The sequence below is a fragment of the Petaurus breviceps genome, unplaced genomic scaffold (genome assembly GCF_028583685.1).
Source record: "Petaurus breviceps papuanus isolate PSGF00001 unplaced genomic scaffold, PetGlider_PUasm1.0 90352, whole genome shotgun sequence".
NCBI classification, from domain to species: domain Eukaryota; kingdom Metazoa; phylum Chordata; class Mammalia; order Diprotodontia; family Petauridae; genus Petaurus; species Petaurus breviceps.
Window position 1 is genome coordinate 1,378,239 of NW_027187228.1, and position 23,283 is coordinate 1,401,521.

Below are 23,283 nucleotides of genomic sequence, written 5' to 3' on the forward strand. Positions count from 1 at the left end.
AGGCATACCAGGCTAGAATTATATCTATCTGCTACATTAAATACTGTTCATCCAGAGGATGTGACTTTAAGGTTCAATCTAACTTCTGATCACTATTACATCACTTGGTGATACAGGACCCTAAGCTTTATATCTCTGACTTGATTTCCTTCCCAACCAAATACTATTTCCACAATGAACACACATAGGAGGTAGTCAAGAAACTCCTTTATCCAAGTTGACAACAAAAACAGAAATCAGAGGAAGTATACATAGGAGAATATATATCAGACAACACATATTGAAGGAGCCCTCCCGTTGGAGTGAGGTGACTTGGCTCTACCCAGAGAGAAACTCCCTGAAATCTCTAGAGTATCAAGCTGGGCACAGGGGACATGATGGAGACTGCCAACTACTCTCATGTTGACTTCTTCCAAGTCTTTTCTTTCAGCAACCTGAAGTGGGTTTAGCATCATCCATCTTTTCTTTCAAAGCTGGAAGCCAGAAGTACCCAAAGCCTGAAGAAACTGAAGACGCTCAGAGACCCAAAGACAAGTCCAAAGAAACTGAATAGAGTGGAGCTCTCTTCTTCCCTACTCATCCCCAGCCCTTAAAATGCCATATTAATGAAATATATTAATGAAGTGGTGTCTCAGTAAACATATGCTGATTTGTTCATCCAGCTCTCCAGCCTCTGAAGCCAGTTTTCTATCCACTATATTATACTGCCTCTTGACTTTTTCTTTTTATACTTTTAAGGTATAATGTCAAATTGTCTTCCAGAACGATTGATTCAATTCACAGCTCCACCAACAACATATTAGTGATCCTCTCTTCCTATACTCTCTCTCCCAATATTTACAATCTTTTATCTTTGGTTAGTTTTGCTAATTTTATTAATTTGATGATTGTGAGGTAAAACTACTGGGTCATTTTAATTTGCCCTTATCTTATTATTGATGAGTTTGGAAACTTCTTTCATATGGTTGCTGATGGTTTGAATTTCTTCCTTTTTGAAAACTATCTCTTCATATCTTTTTACGACTTGTCTAACAGAGAATTACTTGTTTTTAGACTTTTTTTTTCAATTTTCTCTGCATTCTTTAGTTTGGACCTTTATCAGAGATATCTGCTTTGAATATTTTCCCTAATTAAATGCTTTTCTCTTTCCAGCTGCATTTATTTTGTTCACAGTTGCTTTTTGTCGTGTGTTTTCTTAATCAAAGTAATGATATAACTCCTCCTCCTCCCTCCTCCTCCTCCTCCTCCTTATCTCTCTCTCTCTGTCTCTTTTGCTCTCTGTGAATGGGATGGTCCATGAAAGTTTCTGATGTTTAAAAATATTGGGAGTGATTGTTCTAGACCAACAACTTCTATTAGTTAGATTACTGTACTGAACCTATATAGCCTGGAGTATGAACAGAGTATGAAGCAAGAACAGAGAAGGTATAGATAACCAGTCAGGGTAGGCAGGTGGTACAGTGGATAAAGTGCCAGGGCTTACATAAAAAAGACTCATCCAAATCTGGCTTCAGACTCTTATTAGCTGTGTGACTCTGGGCAAATCACTTGACCTGATCTCCCTCAGTTCCTCATCAATGGAAATATGAACTTCTTAATGACAAAAGGTGCCTGAAAATGGCATGGACAATGAGGTCTCCATTACTGGATTGTTCAATCAATAACTAGACAGAAATTTGTCAGGAATGTTGTAGAGACTAGTCTTTCCTTCAGAAAGGGGATGGATGAGATGGTCTCTGAGGCTCTCCCTCCCAGATGTACAGATCTATGATTCTGTGATTTATGGGTCACATTATGCCAGCATCCCCTCAAAATATTTACCAGCACACATGGCTGCAGCATCTGGTGATGCATTTAGGACTTAAGAACTTGGTGAGACATGAAATATCTGTACTTAGTACTCTGGGCATCAGGAGCATCAGGACCCTCCATCAATAGGAGACTAGGTAGGGGGATATCTCGCTTAGCTCCAATTTGTTCAACTCTTCTTCTTTTCCAGTATTCCCATTACCCTAAGGATGAAAAAAGTTAAGAAAACAAACAAATTCAATATATGACCATTATCCCATCTTTATTTAACCTTGTCCTTTATCCCTCTTAAAAATTTCATACCCCCTCCAATGCCTTCCAACTTATATGCCCACTTTGTATGACAAGCAGGACTTTTAATCCCTGGGAGAGGCAGAGTAGATGTGCCATCACATCATATCTGGCTGTCATCTCAATCCAATTAACACCCCCATCACCATCCTAGGACCCTAATCCCAGCCTGTCCTGGCCGCCCTTAGTCTGTTCCTTTCCACTGAACTCAGACCCATCCGTAAAACAGCTAATTGTGATGAGAGCAATAATGATATCTAACATTTATACAGTGCTCTCTGCATTTTACAGACTGTCTTAAGTGCTTTAAAAATATCATCTCATTTGATCCTCACAACAACCCTGTTGGGGTAGGAGCTGTTTTAGCTCTTAGGATAGCTAAAATGTATCCCCATTTTAAAGGTGGAGAAACTGAGGCAAGCAGAAGTTAATTGACTTGCCTAGGGTTATATAACTAGTAAGTACTTAAGTCTGGATTTGAACTCAAGATTTCCAATCTCTAGTCCCAGTGCTTTGTTTGTTGTGCCATCTAGATGCCTTCCACACCCCTCATTTTAGTATGTCACTGTAAACTTTTCTGAATCTTTTTTTTTTTTGCTTTTTGGAGGGGGGAAGGTAGGGCAATTGGGGTTAAGTGACTTGCCCAAGGTCACATGACTAGTTTTGTGTTAAGTGTCTGAGGCCAGATTTGAACTCAGGTCCTCCTGACTCCAGGCAGGTGCTCTATTTGCTGCTCCACCTAGCCACCCCTGAATCTTTTTGTTATCTCAGGGCTCAATTCTAGCAGTATGGCTCTGAGGTGAGACCCTGGGAGTCTTTTATTCCTCTCTAAAGGCCAAGGAGGTGAGGGAAGAGAATGAGTATTTATTAAATACCTACTATGTGCCACTGTGTTAAGCACTTCACAAATATTTTGTGAAGTAGGTGCCATTATCTCCATTTTACAGTTGAAGAAACTGAGGCAGACAGAAATCAAGTGACTTGCCCTAGGTCACACAGATAGTAAGTGTCTGAAGCTGGATTTGAACTCAAGTCTTCCTGACTTCAGGCTCAGCACTCTATCCACTGTACTACCTAGCTGCCTCTAGTGCAGCTACTTCCATTCTGGGATGATGGAGAGGATGTTCCTCGGTCTATTCCTAACTCAAACCAAAACCAAACAAAGACACCCGAGTGTAGCGGAAAGAACACTGGGCTTGCTGTCAGGAATACCAGTGTTTCAATCCTGCCTCGGATTGTGTAACCCTGAGTAAATCATTACTTAACCTCTGGCTGCCTCAGTCTCCTCAACTGTAAACTGAGGAGTATGGAATCTATGGCCTCTGGGATCCCTTCTGGCTCCCAATCTATAATGATCTTGGAATAACAGCACTCACCTGGCTTCTGAAGCTGAACAGCAGAACAAGAAGGACTAAGAAGGACAGACCTTTTATCAGGAGGAGGCCAAACACCACAAGGATGAGGAGACAGTTTGGGGACCTGGAAGGAGAAAATAGAGAAGAAGGTGAAGCACCTGGGAGGCGGAGTCCTCTGGTACATCTCCCAACTGTGAGTGTGCCTGTGGTAGAGTCCTGGTTGTGTCTTCCCTATATACTTAAAAATAAACCTTCATTCTGAACATAAACACACACACAATAAAAGAAAGAAAAAAAATAGGGTGGCTAGGTGGCGCAGTGAATAGAGCACTGGCCCTGGAGTCAGGGGGACCTGAGTTCAAATCTGGCCTCTGACACTTAACACAAAAACTAGCTGTGTGACCTTGGCAAGTCACTTAACCCCAATTGCCCTCCAAAAAGCAAAAAAAAAAAACCATAAAAGGGAAGAAAAGGAAAAAAATATTTCCATATTGTGATATGACTATATCTACCAGCATTTCTGCACTAGATGGGTTTGGTCCATGCTTTCCCACTTTTCCCCAACATGAGTTTTCCCTAAAAGGAAAAAAAAAGGTTCAGTGATCTGATCGACCCCTACTTTCCCAAGAGAGATTTCTGGACACCTAAGGGCATAAAATGGACATAATAGGGCAGCTGATGGTGCAGTGAATAGGGTGCCAGTCCTGGACCCAAAGGACCTGAGTTTAAATCCATCCACAGACACTTACTAGCTGTGTGACCTTGGGCAAGTCACTTCACCCTGTTTGTCTCAGTTTCTCATCTGTATGAATGAACCAGAGAAAGAAATGGCAAACCAATGCAATGTCTTTGCCAAGAAAACCCCAAATGACACCACCAAGAGTCAGACATGACTGAAGATGACTGAACAACAACATTCCCCATGTTACTTTCATATCTGCTCTGTTGGTCTGTGCTTCCTTCCTTCTGAACATCACTTTCCATCTCCTCCATATACATCTTGCATGTTCCTGGTTACTTACATGTTGTTTGTCCTAAGAGAACCTGAGCTCCTTGAGCGCAGGGACAGTGTTTGCCTTTCCTTGTATCCCTAGCTTTCAGCACAGTGCCTAGCATATAGATGGTGCTTAGTAAATGCTAGTTGAATGACTGATAAAGTTTAAGTAGGTTTTCCAATAGCTAGGTAAGTGCTCCCTACAGCACGTTCCATGACACAGAGGGCTGCTTATCAAAAACTCTTTGGTGGGATCATGGTCCATCAGACTGTGAACTCCTTGAGGGAAAGGATTATCTTTTGCTTCTTTTTGTGTCCCCCCAGCACAGTGCCTGGCACATAGTTGGTGATTAATTGATTGATTGATGACCTAACTTTGTAACTCTTCTGTGACTGGAGACAGCTGACGATGTTCATGGCTTCCTTAGGATACCTTGTCATTTGATTCAGTGACCCTCAAAATTCTCCCGCTGTACGTGAGACTAGGAGGAACACCCAGAAGCCATGACCAATATTAATGTTTCAATAAACTCTTAGTTGTAGAACACAACATCAGATCCAGGGAGGAGGATGACCCCCTTCAAATCCACCCCTCCCAAAAAACCAAACAAACAACAAACAAAAACCAACTCAAACAACCAATGAACGTTGTGTGGTCCAATCAGCAGAACACGGGACATCCTTAGGTAGTGAAAAAGCTGTGTCCCACACCTGCTATGCTTCCTTGTCTAATTTGGGTGGCTTCCCAGCAGTCCAGGAAGTATTACAATCCAATACCCTCAACATAGACATGTCTACCTCCACATGAGCTAAAGGCTCCTATGAGATGATCAGAGAGCACATGAAGGTAGGCTATAAGATAGTTATCCACAAAGAAACTTTAGTCCCATGGATCCACCTTAAAACTGGTGACCCCTTCCTCATTACACAGGTAGCATATTTCTAAGTGGAAGTAACCTCTTCAATGAGGGTTTTTCCCCACCTCCAAGTGTCACTGACTCTAGCCTAGTAAGCTAATGAGTACCAAGCCTTGTCCTTCTTCCTTGCCTACAAACCCCAAACCATGGCTACATGTGATAATGCTTTTTCATTATTAGGCACTTAAAAAAACATATAATAAACAAATATTGAAATGTAAATACAAAATTAAAAAAAAAGCATTGTTGTACAGACAGCAGAACATAAGAAAGGATTCAGAATACACAGCAATACATTTCTATTTCAAGAAAGTCTATACAAGGGGCAGCTAGGTGGTACAGTAAATAGAGCACTGGCCCTGGAGTCAGGAGGACCTGAGTTCAAATCCAGACTCAGACACTTAACGTAAGTCACTTAACTCCAAATGCCCCTCCAAAAAGCAAAAAAGAAAAAAAAAGCCTATACTATAAATTCTATAACAAGAGCCATACAGGAAAAAATTTTTAAAGCTAATGAAGATTGTCCTCAGCTCTGGTATAGTGAAGAAAACTGCTGTTGAAGTCAGGAGACCTGAGTTAAAATGCAGACTTTGTCAGTTACTGATCATGTAATAAACCACTTAATCTTTTGGAACCTTTATTTATCCCATGAAGCATTTGGATAAGAGTCAATGGTTTTTCACTTTTTTGAATCATGAACCCCTTTGGCAGTCTGGTGAAGCTCATGAATCTCTTCTCAGAATAATGTTTTTAAATAATTGAAGGAAATGTTAAATTTCAGTTAGAAGCTAGTGAAAATGAAAATGTAATTTTTTTTTTCCCTAGCCAAGTTCATAAATCCTCTGAAATGTATCCATGGATCTCAGGTTAAAACTCCCTGGACCAGATTGCCTCTATGGTCCATTCCTATTCTGCAATCCTATTTTCCCATGATACTACTTGGTCACTGAACTTTATGCGATTTCCATTTCATGCCTTCAACCTTGTCTTCATCTTGTGCATTCCAAGAGTTAGGGATCTCTAGTCTTTATAGATACAGCTCATGGGAAGAGAAAAGAGAAGGAGGATCTTTAGAGAAACATCCTTGGACACAGGTTAATTCTTCTATTTTGGTGCTATGATTCTTTCTCAAAAATCTGACTGACTCAAGTGCAGGGGAAATATTTTAAAAAGGAGGAAGGAGAGAAAAGGGAATAATAGTGAAAAGAAAAGAAACAGAAATGAGGTGTTCTACCGATGTTCTTTCCATTCTTGTTGTCCCTTCCTAGGACCTAACCCTTCAGGGGAGGGTCAGGAAACCATACATTGTTACTGAGTTGTTTCAATTATATCTGACTCTGTGACCCCATTTGGGGTTTTCTTGGCAGACATACTGGAGTGGCTTGCCATTTCCGTCTCCAGCTCATTTTACAGATGAGGAAACTGAGGCAAACAGGGTGAAGTGACTTGCCCTGAGTCACACAGATTAAGTGTCTGAGGCTGGATTTGATCTCAGGTCCTCCAGATTCCAGGCCCAGAACTCTATCCAATGAGCCACCTAGCTGCCCTATTCATTAATAGTTTTAATTACAATCCTATCTCAGCAGCCTCCCAGTAAACAGTCAATTAATAAGCATTTATTAAACACCTACAGTGTACCAAGTTCTGTGCTAAATCCTGGTGATAGGCCACTAAAGAAGGCAAGAGACAGTCCTCGCCCTCAAAGTGTTCCTAGTCTAGTGGGGAAGACAATTTTCAAACAGTTACAAACTACAGATGGCATAAATTGGAAATAACCTCAGAGGGAAAGCACTAACAGGGCTGGGGAAGGTTTTTCAGAGAAAGTGAGACAGAAGTAAGTTGGGGAAGTGAAAAAATAGAGATGCTCCTCATCTCCAGGTGCTGGTAGTGTCAGAGGAGAGAAGAATATGAGAGACATTATGAAGATTGAAATAACAGGACTCTGAAACAGATTGGATATAGAAAGATGAGAGAGAGTTGAGGCAGGAGAGGTGGATTGAAGATAGAAGAAGAAGGAGGTTATTAATATTTTTTGGAGGCAATTGGAGTTAAGTGACTTGTCCAGGGTCTCACAGCTAGTAAGTGTCTAAGGCTAGATTGGAACTCAGGTTCTCCTAACTCCAGGGCCAGTGCTTTATCCACAATGCCACCTAGCTGCCCAGAAGTAGGGTCTTTTGAAGAACTAGATGACTGGAATCCTAGCTCAGGAGCTTACTAATTGTGTGACTCTTGACAGGCATGCACTCATAAATATTTTATTACTTGCTCTCCAAGAAAAGCAAAAAAAGGACATGACATACTTTGAAGTTGAATCAACATCATTAACATTTTCTCCATTACTTTCTTGTCTAGACAATCAACAAAATAATAACTGAAGTGTAAATAAATGCTCACACTGAAAATTTAGTAATCAGCTTCTGTTTGCTTGAGCTGACTCCAGCTGGGGCCTTAGCTGATACTTAACCTCAGTATCTCCCAACCATAATTTCCTTATCTTTGCCAAGAAAAAGAGAAATAGTATAGTATACTTATAGTATAGTGTGTGTGTATAATAGTATAAAGTGAGGATAATAATAACACCTATCGGGGCAGTCAGGTGGCTCAGCGAGTAAGAGCACCGGCTCCAGTGTCGGGATGACCTGGATCAAATCCGGGCTCAGATACTCAGCACCACACCCAGAAATAACTGGCCGTGTAACCTTGAGCAAGTTACTTAACCCCGATTGCTTAAAAAAAAAATAATAACACCTATCTCATAGGGTTTTGTGATAGCCAAATGAGATAACACATGAAAAAAGTGTTTTGTAAACTTTAAAGTGCTTTGGGAATATGGGCTACTACTCCTACCTGGTGTGAATCATCCAAATCCTAGCATCAAACCCCAAAGGAGCCTCCTTAGCTCACTAGATATGATGCCTTATCCTCAGGGTTCTCACACAGCATTTTCCATGAACATCTCCATGTGGCAGTTCCGTGCTGACACGATCAAGGGGACTCTGAGCTAAGTTTTATTTGAGAAGAGATAAGCCACTCCTCAGATGTTTGCAGGGGCTTCCCCAAGAATGCTGGAACTCCCCTGATGATTTTGTCATGCAGTTTGGACCATGAGCCCATCCTCTAGCTCTGGCAGAGCTAGGAGTTGGTTCATTGTGCAGCCCTTAAATACATCCTATGTGCTGAGCTTGGATTACCTTTGGCATTAATAGGCATGTTGATGAAGTTGTGGGAAGGCTTTCAGATTCTGTTAGTGATGAATTGACATGAGTGGAAATGGTAGAGACCCTTACTAAACAATGCACTAGGAATGAAAACTTTCTCAATTCGGGGCTGGGACCAATGTACTCTCATTTCACTGCCTCCAGAATGGCTATTAGGGAAGGGGTGGAGTGGAATGGGTAGGAGAGTACAATAGGTAGTCCATGCTGAGATCCACTGAATGAATTGTAGGATCACAAAAACTTAAATCTGTAAAGCACCTTAAGAGGTCATTTAGTGCAACTGTCTCCTTTTTGCAGATGAGCAAAATGAGGCCTAGATAAGGGAAATGACTTGACCAAAGTCACACAAGTAGTAAAGGACAAGTATGTCAGTCTAATACCAAATGAGGTGCCTTTTTCACATTTCCTGCTATAACAGGCATATTGTCAAAGAGGACTACTTATATTGGACTGGGTCAATGCATGTAATTCTGTTAAAGTCAAGGGTCAGAAATGAAACTGGAGGAAGAAGCACAAATATTTCACAGAAAGGGGGCCCTAACTGGAACCACCTACCTCAAGGCCTCAGAGCCAACATGATCCACAACCTGACTTCCAGAAGTAGAATTTTCTGGTAGCCATACATCTGTGTACATCGAAGGTATCTTATTAGTTATGTTGAACTGGGGCCTGAAAAATATCAGGGCAGGGGTCAGTCAGTCAATAAACATTTATTAAGTGCCTGCTATGTCCCAGGCACTATACTAAATGCTAGGGATACAAATACAAAAAAGAAAGATAGTCCCTCCCCTCAGGGAGCTTACAATCTAATTAAGGAAGACCATGAAGAAAAGGAAGCTGCACTGAAAAGGGGAACAAGAGGAAAGAGAAGGTAGGGAATGATGGACAAGTTCAAAGTAGTGCCATGGAGTGGGAAATGAAGACATGGCTGGTCTGGGTCCCTTCCTCAAAAAGAGATTATGGGAAAAGCTTTCTACTTTCAGGTGGATAGAGGGGCCCTGAGGGCAGAGCATACTGATGAAGTATGAGCACCAGGGTTAATGTAATCTTGCAAGATAATGAGGCTCCTGGGGGACATGATGAAATGGGAGGGAGTATAACCAGATGGAGAATTGGGAGGTAAAAAGAAATCAGATTGTAGATCATATATATTTGAAGACAAGAGGAAAAATGGGAAGTATGATTTCCTGAGGTCCACCTGAGCTCTGAGCTGAGCCAGGAAATCACACAGTAATCACAGCGTGGTAGCTATGGACTATGGAGTAACCTTATAGGCTCACAGGTCAAGAGGGCCAGTGAGGTTGGGAACAGGTTAGGTATGTGCAGGCTGGAATCTATGGAAGCTTGGTACTCTGGGGAAGTCTCTGGATAAGTGGAGGGTAAGGGGCACACACAGACTTCTGGGGAGGCAAGGTAGACGGTGGAGCGTTGTAGGACAGAGGGAGTTTCTGCAGAAGAGTTTTACCTGATGGTGGCAGAGGTGATGATAATAGCTTCTGTCTTGTTAGTTAATTTCTGCTGGGTTGTTACCTGAATTTGGGCTGCAAAGAAAAGACAAAGGTATAGACAGGTGGCACCTCCCTACCCAGAAGGCTGCCTAATGTCAAAACCTCAGGCTTTTCCCAGACCTATGGGATAATCAGAATGAAGGCACAATGTAAAGTCAAATGTTCCTTACTAACTTATGATATTATTCAAGGTATTATGTTAATCCTCGTTAATGATCAATTTTTTCAACTTCTGTTTTGCCTTCTCTTTTTCTGGTCGTCACTATCCTTTAATTTATCCATTATCCTTGGGCTAAGGCCACTGGTGACCAAAATGACCATAATGTAAGGAGAAAGAGCTTGGCTTAGTGAAAAGGGATTCACTGAAAAGGGGAACAAGAGGAAAGAGAAGGTGGGAAATAATGGGTAGAGCCAAAGGAGTGCTGCAGGATGGGAAATGAAGGGATGGCTGGCCCTCCTTAAATGGATGTTCTTGGAGAAACTCTCTGTTTAATCTGAGGGACGTTGGACACCCGTGGCCAAGGGTACCAATGGTGCATGAGCACCAGGGGTGATGTAACCTAAGGAAACAATCCAATACCTGGTCTTGCCAACTAACTTGCTGTATGTACTTGGGCAAGTGACCCATCCCTTGGCCCTACTTTCCTTCTTTGAAATGAGGATATTGAACTAAAACACATATGATATCAGATTAATTGCCATGATCAACATTGATGCTTCAGGATCAATAATGAAAAATTTTCTTCTTCTAAATAGCAGCTAGGTGGTGCAATGGATAGTGTAGTGGGCCTGGAGTCAGGAAGATCTGAGTTCAAATCCAGCCTTTGATACTAGTTGTGTGACCTTGGGCATAACCTCTGTCTGCTTCAACTTCCTCATCTGTAAAATGGAGATTAAAAAAATCACCTAACTCCCAGGACTGTTGTGAGGACCAAATAAGATAATATTTGTAAAGTGCTTACCACAGTGCCTGAAACATAGGAGGTGCTTAATAAATGTTTATTTCCTTCCTTTTCCCTTGGGATTAGAGGTGATGGGTTGTGGTCAGCAATGTTTCATATGCTATCAAGTGGGTCAGTTGTTGATTCTCTCCCTCTCTGTCTTTCTTTTTTTTTCCATAAGAGCAAGGTTCTTGTGAGGATGGTTGTTGTTCAATTGCCTCAGTCACATCCAACTCTTTGTGACCCCATCTGGGGTTTTCTTAGGAAAGATACTGGAGTGGTTTGCCAATTCCTTTTCCAACTCATTTTATAGATGAGGAAACTGAGGCAAACAGGGTTAAGTGAGTGGCCCAGGGTCACACAGCTAGTAAGTGTTTGAGGCTGGATTTGGACTCATGAAGATGAATCTTCCAGACTCCAGGCCAGGCACTCTATCTGCTGTGCTACCTAGCTCCCCATCCTTACAGGATAGAGGTAAAGGGCTAATTAAGAAGTAACTTATTATATATTATATAAATATTAAAAATATGTATATTTTTTAAAATTTAAAATTAAAAGAAAGGATTGAACCAGATAATCCTTAAGAGATCTCCCAGTTTCAACATTCCACTATGAGACTATGATGTACTGAGGATCAAAATTTTGAATTAAATGGTAAAACCCATGAGTATATGACCCATAGGCTCTTAGATTTAGAGGCAAAAGGGACCTCCAAGGTAATCTAGTTCAACACTCTCCTTTTATACTGGATAAGATTGAAGACTAGAGAGGTTAATTGATTGCCTGAGGTCAGCCAGGTAGTAACTGTTAGACCTGGCATCAAACCTAGAACCTCTGACTTCAAGTCTAGCATTCTTTGCCCTGGTACCCATGAGACATCTTGACTTTGCTAATGAGAATGGCAACAGAAAAGGTGAGGGACAATGATTATAATAGAGTTTATGCAGTAAGCCTTCGTAGATATGTTGGTTTCTTTTGCTGAACTGATTTTTCCCCCTATTTTTTTTATTTTTTTATAAAGGGTGATACATTGGGTAGTGGATGAGCAAAGGAGACATTTGGAAATAAAGGTAATGTAGAAACAAAATATCTGCAAATTAAAAAAAATAAAGAAGTGATAGACAGCAAAGATACTGCTACTTTCCACCAGAACAGGGCTTTATCTTAAGACTTTTGAATAATTCTCATGTTTTTGAATGAAACTTAAAAATTCCCCAATCTTGTCAGGTTCTCTTGTCTGGCTGGCAGACAAGTCAGGACCACTTTGCAAATTGATCAGGTTTCCTATATATTCCTATACATGTCACAGTCCATCAACTCCCTCCTCTCCCTACCAATGTCACCTCTATTCTCTGACATCCACCTTCTATATTCCCGTTAAACATGGCAAGAGGGAATTAGGAAACTTAAGATAATAGGATCATATATGTAGGGCAAAGATTTTTAAGCTTTTTTGATTTTGCTAAAGCACTGGTCTGTGTCACCTCTATACTCAAAGTCTAGTGACTCCCTATCACCTCCAGGATCAAATACAAAATCTTTTGTTTGATATTCAAAGCACTCAATAACCTACCTCCCCCTGCTTTCCCATCTTCTTACACCTTATACCAGTCCTGAACAACTTGGCAGTAGGTAGGGGCCAGAATTAAAATCAGCTAAACTTCTTTGGGCTACAGATAGGTATAATTAATGATTAAACTATTTTGCAAATAAATCTTATTTTTAAAAGGGAAATTTCAATTAATGTCAATTAATTACACTTATTATGATTTTTATTTATCATGGAATCACATTAACGTTAAAAATTACTTTGCTAAGTGGTACAAGTTTTAATACATTTTTCAGGTTTTCTTACTGTTTACATTTAGTTAATGGGATGTATTATACTTCTTGTCAGTAATCAGTTTATTGTACTCCAGAATAATGTTTGAAATTGATTTCTTAGAAATCTGAAAACTAACCTTAGTATCTGCCTCATTTTCTGAGTTTACTTTCTTCAAAAACCATTGGTCCCTACTGAGATTTTTCAACAATTTGGACGCTTTAATTTGTTTTTCATTGGTGTCCAATTTGCTTAAGTCGGGATGTTTCGATTCAAAATGGTGACAAAGTTTGTATTCCTTCAGAATGGCTATTACTTCTTGGTAAACAAGGCACAATATTTTGTCTCTCACGTAAGTAAACAAATATCTATTTTGTCCACTCTGGATTAAACACTCTATGTTTTGATTCAATCTTTCTTTTCTTTTTACCACCCATTTTACAAAGTCACCCCAAAAACTTGAATGTTAGAACCAAAAAATCTCCATAACATACAAAGAAATACTGAACCCAGTGTCTATCTGACCTTGGAGAGAGCACCAGACACTCATGTAAATTGGAGGGCGGCCAAACAGCAAGGGCAGGGAAGAAGCCCTAGAGTTGCTGCCGCTCATAAAATAGCAGTCATCAGCTATGTTGGTGTGTGACTGCATTCACTTTGTCCCTGTTTAATGCCAGTAATGACTGAAAACACAGTAAAAGCATATGTCTCAGGGGGACTAGATGGTGCCGTAAATAGAACACCAGCCCTGGAGTCAGGAGGACTGAGTTCAAATGTGACTTCAGACACTTAACACTTACTAGCCATGTGACCTTGGGCAAGTCACTTAACCCCAATTGTCCTGCCTTCCCCCCTCCAAAAAGCAAAAAAGCCAAAAAAAAAAAAAAAAGATATGACTCTTACTCCTCTCAGACTAGAGACAGACTGACAATGGTTGGTTGCCTGTGGATCATGTGACTAACAGGAGGGCGTGCGCATTGGCAACCTACAAACCAAATTACAAGACAAGCACAGTAGTAACTAGTGGAGGTGGGTTAAGCGGGGCACAGACAAAGCCCTCATTACATCTTTACTTTCTTTTACATCCTCTACCTTTTTTTGTGGGCCACCTGAAATTCTTTGGCAGGCTGCAAGTGGCCCAGGGGCTGTGTGTTGTGCAGGTCTACCTTATATCTTTCCCTTCCCCACCCAGACTGATTTCTTTTTTTTTTTTTTTTACTAGGTAAAGAGACCATTCTCTGCCTCATTTCTTACCTAGCCTCAATCACTAATTGCGTGTTGCCTCAGTCAAATTGGGACCTGTTAAAGACCTTAGCCTAAAAAGGTCAAAGTCTCCCACTGCATGCAGCGCTATCTCCAGTAATCCCGATCTATATCTCACCACTGGACCCAGATGGCTCCAGAGGAGAAAATGAGCTGGTGACTTTGCACAGCCCTCTCTCACTTAAACCCAATCTACTTTCATGTCATCGAATCACCTCCCGAACAAAGGACAAACAGCAACCCCTCCTACTCTACTGTCCTGTCATACTGGCCTCCTAGCTGTTCCTTGAACCAGCTCTGAGCATCTTCTCTGGCTATCCCTTATGTCTGGAATTCTCTCCCTTCCTATCTCCACCTTGTGACTCTCCTAGCTTTCTTCAAGTCCCAGTTAAAATCCTACCTTCTAAAGGAAACCTTTCCCAATCTTTCTTAAATACAGTGCCTTCCCTCTGTTAATTATTTCCTATTGATCTGGCATTTAATTTATTTTGAAATATTTGTTTGCATGTTGCCTCCCTATTGTGAGTTCCTTGAGGACTATCTTTTTGTGTTTCTTTGTATTCTCAGTGCTTAGGACAGTGTAATAGGTGCATGTAATAGGTGCCTAATAAAGGTTCTGACTGACCGTTTTTGTGATCTGGACCTCTTGGACAGTCTAGTGAAGTCTATGGAACCCTTCTCAGAATAATATTTTTAAATGCATAAAGTGCACAAAATAAAGAAAACTATGTGAAAAGTTATTATATATATTATATATATATTTTTTTGTTATGTTCATGAAGGTTGTCAGATTAAGAATCCCTGATCTTGAGCTGGGAAAATTACCTTAGCGACCATTTGGCACAATGCTTTTATTTGATAGCTGAGGGAGCTGAGGTCCAGGGAAGTTAAGAGATTGGTAGTGTCAAAATCATATTAGGATATACCTGGGATGAACTTCTTAATACCTCAATTAAGTTCTCAGGAGCTAGCACTGAAGAAGTGACATCATCTTGGACACATTTTCATATTATAAGATCTATCTATTTATCTATATATGCTATAACCATAGCTCACATTTATGTAATGCTTCCCAATTTCAACAAACAAAACAAAAACTTAACACTCAATCACATTTGCTGTTTACAACAAGTATGTGGGGTTGGCTGTGAATGTCTATTATCCCTCCTTTACAGATGAGGAAAACAGAAGTTCAGAAAGATACAATCACTTGCTCAAGCTTACACAACAGTCACTAAGTGTCAGAGGTGGGAATTGATTCAGGGTGTCTGATCGCTGAGTTGCAGCTCTTCCTCTTACACTGGATCTAAGACTGTTCTATGTCATGGAAGTGTCGGGAGAATTGCTTTAGAAACATGATAGTCAGCAATGAATCTAAGAATCTACTGAAACAATTCCTCTGGTTTGGGCAGAACTGGGAAGGATGTGGGAGAGCAACATTTGGTAAATTCAGAATTCGACTGAGTCTCTGCCTTTGGGGCTAATTTGTCTTTAGAGAGAGAAGGAAAGCAGAGTCAAATCCATTGCTCAGAACTGAAAACTTTAGCCAATGTCTGGCATGAGAACCATGAACTACTTCATATGCCCTATGTTGAGAGGCTACTTGTCCTTTGAAAGTGTTTCAGCCATTACCTGACAGATGGGAACAACGTTAGGGGTGTTACCTTCAATATGTTTTGGGTCTGGGGATTCCCAAAAATATCTGTTATTGAACTTTGGGGTTTTCTCTGCTCCAAAGTACTTGATCTAGCATAAATATAAACCAGTATCTGCTACAAGATAAAATTATGCAGTTTTCAGCCTCCATCACCAGCTCCTGAGATTACAGGAATTGAAAGTGGTGAAGAACATTTCTGTTTTGTGTATGCTTGCGTGTGTGCACACATGTGTACTTGTATGTCTGTGTGCACATGTGTGTGATGTTGGACAGTGACCCACTAGTCAGTAGTAAAAGGACTTGCAAGGAAGGGAGTGGTTTGCCTTCCTTGGAGATGGAAGAACTGCCAGAAATGTGAGAGGACAGGTGTTACATGTATATGTTCAAGGGTATGAGTGTGGGGAGTGATTAAAGTACTTTAAAAAGGTCAAGAAGCTTCAAGAAAGCCCAGTTCTCAGGGAAGGGACTCACCTGGAGTTACTGTTAGACGAATCTTCTTGAAAACAACAATAAGATTTGCACTATAATTGTGGTTTCCACACCAATATTCCCCAGAGTCTTCCACTTGGAGGCCAGACATGCTGACTGAGATGACACTAGTGTTGTAACTGAGGGAGCATCGTGGGTCCTCAGTCTTTATAAAAGATTGCGGCTTTGTGATTAACAAAGTACATCTATTTGCATTTTCTATCTTTTTACACCAGGCTTTGTCTAGACCATCAGGTTTCGGAGCTGTATACTGGCAGCTCACTGTGAGTGTCTCCCCAACCACTCTGTGATCCTCTTCATAGACTTCTTTTCCAAGGGAGCCTGCAGAGTACAACCGCAGGTCATTAGAAGCTCAGTTGGACAACGAGCATACTTCCTTGTGTAGGAAAGGAGTATAGAGGGAACATTTCTTTAGAATGCAGATATGATGATGATGATAGCTATCATTTATATAACGCTGTAAGGTTTACATAATGCATAATAATGAGCTGGAGAAGGAAATGTAGTAAGGAGGAAAATTAGGAGAATACCAATTAAAACAATTCTGAGAAATATAACAACAATGCTGACAACAAATCATGTTAACAAAGTTAACAAATATAACAATGACAATACTAATTAAATTAACTTACTCATCCAATGCCATACCAGTCAAACCACCAAAATCTAGTGATTTGTCGAGAAAACCCTAAATGTGGTCATAAAGCATCAGATGTGATTGAAATTACTGAACAACAACAAATACTTACAAAATTGATCTCATTTTATCTTCACACCAGCCTTGGGAGGTCTTGTCATCCTTATTTTCTAGATGATGGAACTGAGGTGTACAGTAGTAAAGTGACTTGCCCAGGGTCACAGATAATATGTTCTGAAGTCATATTTGAACTCAGATCTTCCTGCCTCCAAGTCTGGCATTCTATCCACTACTTAGCTGCCTAATCAATTCTCTAACTAACCATGATCCCAGGGCACCTTTGGTGAAGCATACTACCCTCTTCCTGATAGAGTTAATGGCTTCAAGATGCAAAATGAGACATATATTTTTGGTGATAGCCAATCTGAGAATTTGTTTTGTTTGACTACATTTGTTTACAAGTGTTTTCTTTCTCTCTCTTTCTCTTTCTTTTCAATTGGGAGGGGAGAGAAAATAAGTAGAATAATATAATATTAAATATAATACACATAATAAAATTTTGTAATTATATAACATTATATCAATATATAATTATATATCAGATAATTATATAATAATAGAATAACTAATATAGAAGATAATAATAGCATATAACAACAAACATATTATTAATATACAATATAACTATATAGTTAATAAATAATTATATAATATCTTATATAATAAAATTTATAAGCATATAATTATATAATAACAAATACATAATAAATAAAAACACAATATAATCTATAAAAAATAAAATAAATAAATATAAATAAAATAAATATATAATAAATAATTAATTAGAAAATAATAAATTATATAAACATAATAAATGTTGATGGGGAAAAGATTTTTTTAAAAAAAGTAACCATGGAAATACCCTAAGTATGTCTCCCAAGACCCCATTTCTGTCCTGGGGAGCCAAGCCTCCTTCTCTACCTGTTAATATACCATCTGTGTAGCATCCTTGACCATCCTCTTCTCTTGTCCTGTCCCTTCCCATCTCTCGAACTCATCTTGTCTCCACTCTCCTATCATTCTTTTTTTTTCCTCCTTACCCTTCTCATATGAAACCCATAGAAGTAGCAGCAGCAAGTGAAGGGGGACCTCTGGGGTCAGCTTGCTTCTTTCCATGACTGGGACACAGGAAGGCTCCAAGTAAGTCTGGGAGAATTTAAAAGAACAGTTGAGGATTGATTGCTCTCTTGGCTCTTTCTGAATCCCAGAAACAAAAGAAGAACTTACATCTTATTTGGGGAAGGAGGTAGGGTAATAAGCAGAACTGCTGACCTCAGAAGGGAGGAGTTGGAGAGCCCTAAGTTTGGGCTCTAGAGCCCTGTAGATCACCAGAAGATGTGGTCTTACTTGGGCAAAGCTTGATCAGTTTCTTACATAATAGTTTTTATCTCTCTCTGCCCCCTCTTCCCTCTGCTCCAAGGAAGACACCAGGAGAACCTAACTGGGTAGGGGTGTTGTGACTCATGTAAGTGTATACAGATGGGTTTCTTGGAGTAGGATGAGAGGTATCTAGAATGGATGGCAGCTGTCTAAACAACAGGGAAGACAAAGATGGAGTCACAGCATGTAGGTGGGATATCTCCTGGAAATATTCACTTTCCCCTCTATATTCCTGCCTAGTCATTCTCCATCCCCAAGAAGGAAATAGAGTAGCAATAATGCAATTGTCCTCAAATCTGTTGAAAATGATCCCACCATAACTTGGTGTTTCCCATAATAATAATAAAAATAATAATAAAAACATAACAATGATATGATGATTAATGCTGATAATAATTACTAGCATAACAATTAGGCCCTCATTAACCAGTCCCTGTTACATTTATGCATTGTAAGATTTGCATAGAATTTTCCAGAATGTAACTGCCTTGAGAGTAGGTATTATTTTGGACTTTGTTGCTGTAGCCTATCAGGTGCTTAATGACTTGAAGGATTGATTCCTCTTCAGCTACCTGCACATACAACTTTGCGTCTGATTTTTAGAGTAGGGTGTTAATTTTTTTTAATGAATTCACTTATTGAACAGAAATGTAGAGATGAAAGAGGAATTATAATAATTTTATTATAGTTAATATTTATTTAGCATTTGCTGTGTACTAAGCACTGTGCTAAAAGCTTCACAAATGTTTTCTCATTTGATTCTCACTATAATAGTGTAAGGTAGGTACTATTATCATTGCCATTTTTCTGATGAGGAAACTGAGGCAAGCAAAGGATAAAGTGACTTGTCCAGGGTCACACAGCTAGTAAGTATCTGAGACTGTATTTGAACTCAGGTCTTCCTGACTCCATGCCCAGTATTCTATCTGCCATGCTACCTCAGATCACATGACACATTTCCAGAACTGTAGTTTTCTGTTTATAAAGAAAATAATTTGCAAAATCAAATTTGAACTCTAGAAAGGTGAATGGACATCCTCCTTTTCAGTCTCAGTTGATAACATTTAGTAACTTTTCATTTAAATTTTGGATGTATCAAAGAATAAATTATGGCCATTTCTTTCTAAGCCATCTACACTATTATTTTAAGCAATTTTTCATAATTTAGAAGGGTCTATTTTAATCTTTCTGAACATTAAAATGATCCCTATGAGAAAAAGTCAAATAGCTATTTTTAGTGAAGAGAAAAAGTAATTACCCACCACTACTGACTTCTTACCCAATTCTTTCTGTCCTTTCCCCTGGCCAACGGGAACCATTTGAAGGAAGTTATGTGTATATGGAGAAGTAGAGTTCAGGGCAAGACAGGGCTTAGAGAATAGTATATTGTATATGTATATCTTATTTCCCAGTTGCATGTAAAAAAAAATTTTTTTTACCATTTGTTTTTGAAGCTTTGAGTTCCAGAGTCTTTCTCTTCTTCCCTCCTCCCCCACCCCCACTGGGAAGACAAGCAATTCAACATAGGTTGCACATGTGTAGTTAAGCAAAACATTTCCATAGTAGTTATATTGTGAAAGACTAACTATATTTCCATCCATCCTATCCTGCCCCCCCATTTATTCTATTTTCTACTTTGACCCTGTTCCTTTTCAAAAGTGTTTGCTTCTAACTACTCTCTTCCCCAATCTGCCCTCCCTTCTATCATCTCCCCTCTTATCCCTTTCCCCCCACTTTCCTGTAGCGTAAGATACCCAACTGAATGTGTATGTTATTGCCTCCTTAAGCCAAATTCAGTGAGATTAAGGTTGACCCATTCCCTTTCACTTTCCTGCTCTTCTCCATTGTAACAGTGTTCTCTTGCCTCTTTTATATGAGATAATTTACTCTAATCTCTCTCCCTTTCTCCTTTTCCCAATAAATTCCTCTCTCACCTCTTAATTTTATTTTTTAGATATCATCCCTTCATATTCAACTCATCCTGTGCCTTCTATGTATGCATGTACACACATATGCACACACATATATTTATACATACATACATCCTCCTATACGTAGTATCTTGAGTTCTCATAGAATTATTAGCTTCCAATTGCTCCAAACTCATTTTGAATGAATTATTCTCTTCAGTGAGTTTTTGAAATCCCTTTTCCACCTGGCAAACTTGGCTTTTTAAGGCATTCTTCTCTTCATTGGCTTTTTGGGCCTCTTTTGCCATTTGAGTTAGTCTACTTTTTAAGGTATTATTTTCCTCAGTGTATTTTTGGGTCTCCTTTAGCAGGCTGTTGACTCATTTTTCATGGTTTTCTTGCATCATTCACATTTCTCTTCACAGTTTTTCCTCCACTTTTCTTACTTGGTTTTCAAAATCCTTCTTGAGCTCTTCCATGGCCTATAACCAGTTCATGTTTTTCTTGGAAGCTTTTGATGTAGGAGTTCTGACTTCATTGACTTCCTCTTGTTCCATGCTTTGATCCTTTTTGTCCCCCAAACAGGATTTTATGGTCTGCTTGCTCATATTGCCAGTCAATTACTTGACTTTTGAGCTCTTTGCCATGGTAGAACTCTGCTTACAGAATGGAGAGAGCTTTGGCCAAATTGCTGCAGTTTTTGCAGCTGTTGGAGCTATTAGTTGAGGCACCCTCCCTGCAGCCCCCAAAGGCTCTGGCACACTGGTCACATACCCCAGGACTACCACCCAAGACAGTGATCCAGATCCAATCAGGTCAAAGCAAGAGTAATTACTCCCTGAATGGTTGCTTGGTCCCCTTACCATGTGCAGGCCAGGAGCTCTGGTAATAGTCACCACGCCTCCACCACTTCTCATCCTGGAGGCTGGGGTTGGACTGTACTCTTCCTTTACCCTTCCAACAGAGTTCCCCACTGACCTTTTATTTTCTCTTTGGCATTTATGGGTTGAGAAGTCTGGAAGCTGCCACAGCTGGTGATTCACTGTATCAGCAAGCACCCCAGCATCCCCAGGGTGGATGCCAACACAGGTTCTTAGATCTGCTTTGATAAAGGAAAGCATCTCAAAATGGATTAACAAGCTTACTTTAATCAGTCAAATATGTATCATTTACCTAGTTCAGGGGAAAGAGGTCAGCACTCCGAACTTCAGAATATACAGACAGAATTATCAAGACAAAGAAACAGATCAAGTAGACAGTTTCCAAACTGTCCAACCATTACATCCATACCAAATAAACATCTGGGTTTCATCAACATCTGGGTTTTTCAAAGCTGGGGGGGCTCTTAACAACAGCTTCCCAGAGTCTCATCTGATCAAATCACAGAACACTTCTCAAAGTGAGCCCCAAAACAAAGCCTCAAATCAGGGTTTATATAGCCTTCTCCTGGCTCAGAGAATGTAACAACCTTCTGGACCCACTGGCCAATCAAAAAGTATCTACTGAAAAACAAGCCTCCCACCCCAGGCTCCAGGTACACTTTAGCCTAGGGGCAGGGAAGATCTTAAAAATTTACATTCCCATTACATTCACTCTCCTGAAGTCCACTCTGGACAGTCTGGGGCCAGAACTGTGGCTCACAGGCGACTGTGCTCATCCCCCAGTGCTCTGTGATAAACCTTTCCTGCTCACCTGCCAGGCTGCCTTCAGTGGGAGGTTTGTTGCTCTCTGTCACTTTGTGGGTTCTGTAGCCTTCAAATTTGTTTAGAGTCATTTTTTTTATAGGTAGTGGAAGTGGTTGGAGCAAGAACCCATGTCAATTTTGTGCTTTTATTCCACCATCTTGGCTCTGTCCTCAAATACATAGATTTCTTTACTGCTTCTTATGTGTGTTTATTGTGGAACTGGTATTTGGTGGGAAGGGATATAAAACTTGGGACCCTCCTTTCCCCATTAAGAAACAGCTATTGGGGGGTGGGGCAGAGCCAAGATGGTGGAGTAGAAACAGGACTTCTGCACAGCTTCTGCTTCCACCTCCTCTAATACATGTAAAATATGACTTTAAACAAACTTTAGAGCTATAGAGCCCACAAAGTGATAGAGAGAAACTAATCTACTGCTGAAGACAGCCCACCAGGCCAGCAGGAAAGGTTGATCACAGCATGCTGGGAGCAGAGCCCAGCCCTGTGTGAGTCTGAGGTTTTAGCCTCAGGGCACCCCGACCAGCCACAGCTAGAGGGACGTGGGGAGTGCAGATCACCAGCAGCTGTGGCAGTTTCCAGAATTATCAACCTATAAATGCCAAAGAAAAAGTGAGAGGTCAGTAGACTTTGGGAAGAAGGAGTCCAGGAGTACAGATTGGCCTCTGTCCCCTGGGTGAGAAGTGGCTGAGGCACAATGGCCACAGCCACATGACTGCTTCAGAGCTCCTGGCAGATTATAGGGGGACCAAGCAACCAGTCTGAGGGGTAATCACTCTTGCTTTAACCTGCTTGGATCTGGATTGCTGTCTAGGGTGGAGGTACTGGGGTGCATGACCAGTGAGTGAAACCGTATGGAGGCTTCAAGGAGGGCAGCCAACTAATAGCTCTGGCAGCTGAGAAAACCCCAGTGATTTGGTACAAAGCTCTCCTCTCTGAAAGCAGAGTTCTATTGTGGCAAAAAGCTCCTAAGTCAAGTAATTGAGTGACAACATGAGCAAGCAAAGGAAGCAAAGCAAGCTCAGCAATCCGACTTTAGACTCCTATTTTGGGGACAAAAAGGAGCAAAGCATGAGACATAAGGAAGACAACAAAGTCAGAACTCCTGCAACAAAAGCTCCCAAGAAAAATATGAGCAGGTTACAGGCCATAGTGGAGCTTAAGAAGGATTTTGAAAACCAAATAAGAGAAGTGGAGGAAAAATTGGGAAAGGAAATGAGAATGATGGAAGAAATCATGAAAAGAGAGTCAACAACCTGATTGGTGAAAATAACACTTTAAAAAAATAACTAACTCAAATGGCAAAAGAGGCTCAAAAAGCCAAAGAGGAGA

The 23,283-nt window shown here is 40.3% G+C and overlaps 1 protein-coding gene across 1 annotated transcript; it reads right to left on the minus strand.

The window, feature by feature from the left end:
- Positions 1 to 162: 162 nt before the first annotated feature.
- LOC138177224 (trem-like transcript 4 protein) lies at positions 163 to 18,174 on the minus strand. Its single transcript, XM_069108303.1, has 6 exons — positions 18,002 to 18,174; positions 16,247 to 16,585; positions 10,050 to 10,125; positions 9,140 to 9,253; positions 3,477 to 3,579; positions 163 to 2,012 (listed from the first exon to the last, which is right to left on the minus strand). Exons 1-6 carry the CDS (start codon positions 18,075 to 18,077, stop codon positions 1,932 to 1,934), a joined length of 789 nt encoding a protein of 262 aa, XP_068964404.1. The 5' UTR covers positions 18,078 to 18,174; the 3' UTR covers positions 163 to 1,931.
- Positions 18,175 to 23,283: the final 5,109 nt, after the last annotated feature.

What these genes read in the sequence shown, in the direction of transcription:
- LOC138177224 (XM_069108303.1), bottom strand. Translation starts at nt 18,077, where the DNA reads ATGGAAAGAAGCAAGCTGACCCCAGAGGTCCCCCTTCACTTGCTGCTG. An exon ending in GTTGGCTCTGAGGCCTTGAG is followed by an intron (nt 3,580 to 9,139) that starts GTAGGTGGTTCC and finishes TTCTCCTTCCAG; the next exon opens with GTCCCCAAACTGTCTCCTCA. An exon ending in TGTTCAGCTTCAGAAGCCAG is followed by an intron (nt 2,013 to 3,476) that starts GTGAGTGCTGTT and finishes TTTCATCCTTAG; the next exon opens with GGTAATGGGAATACTGGAAA.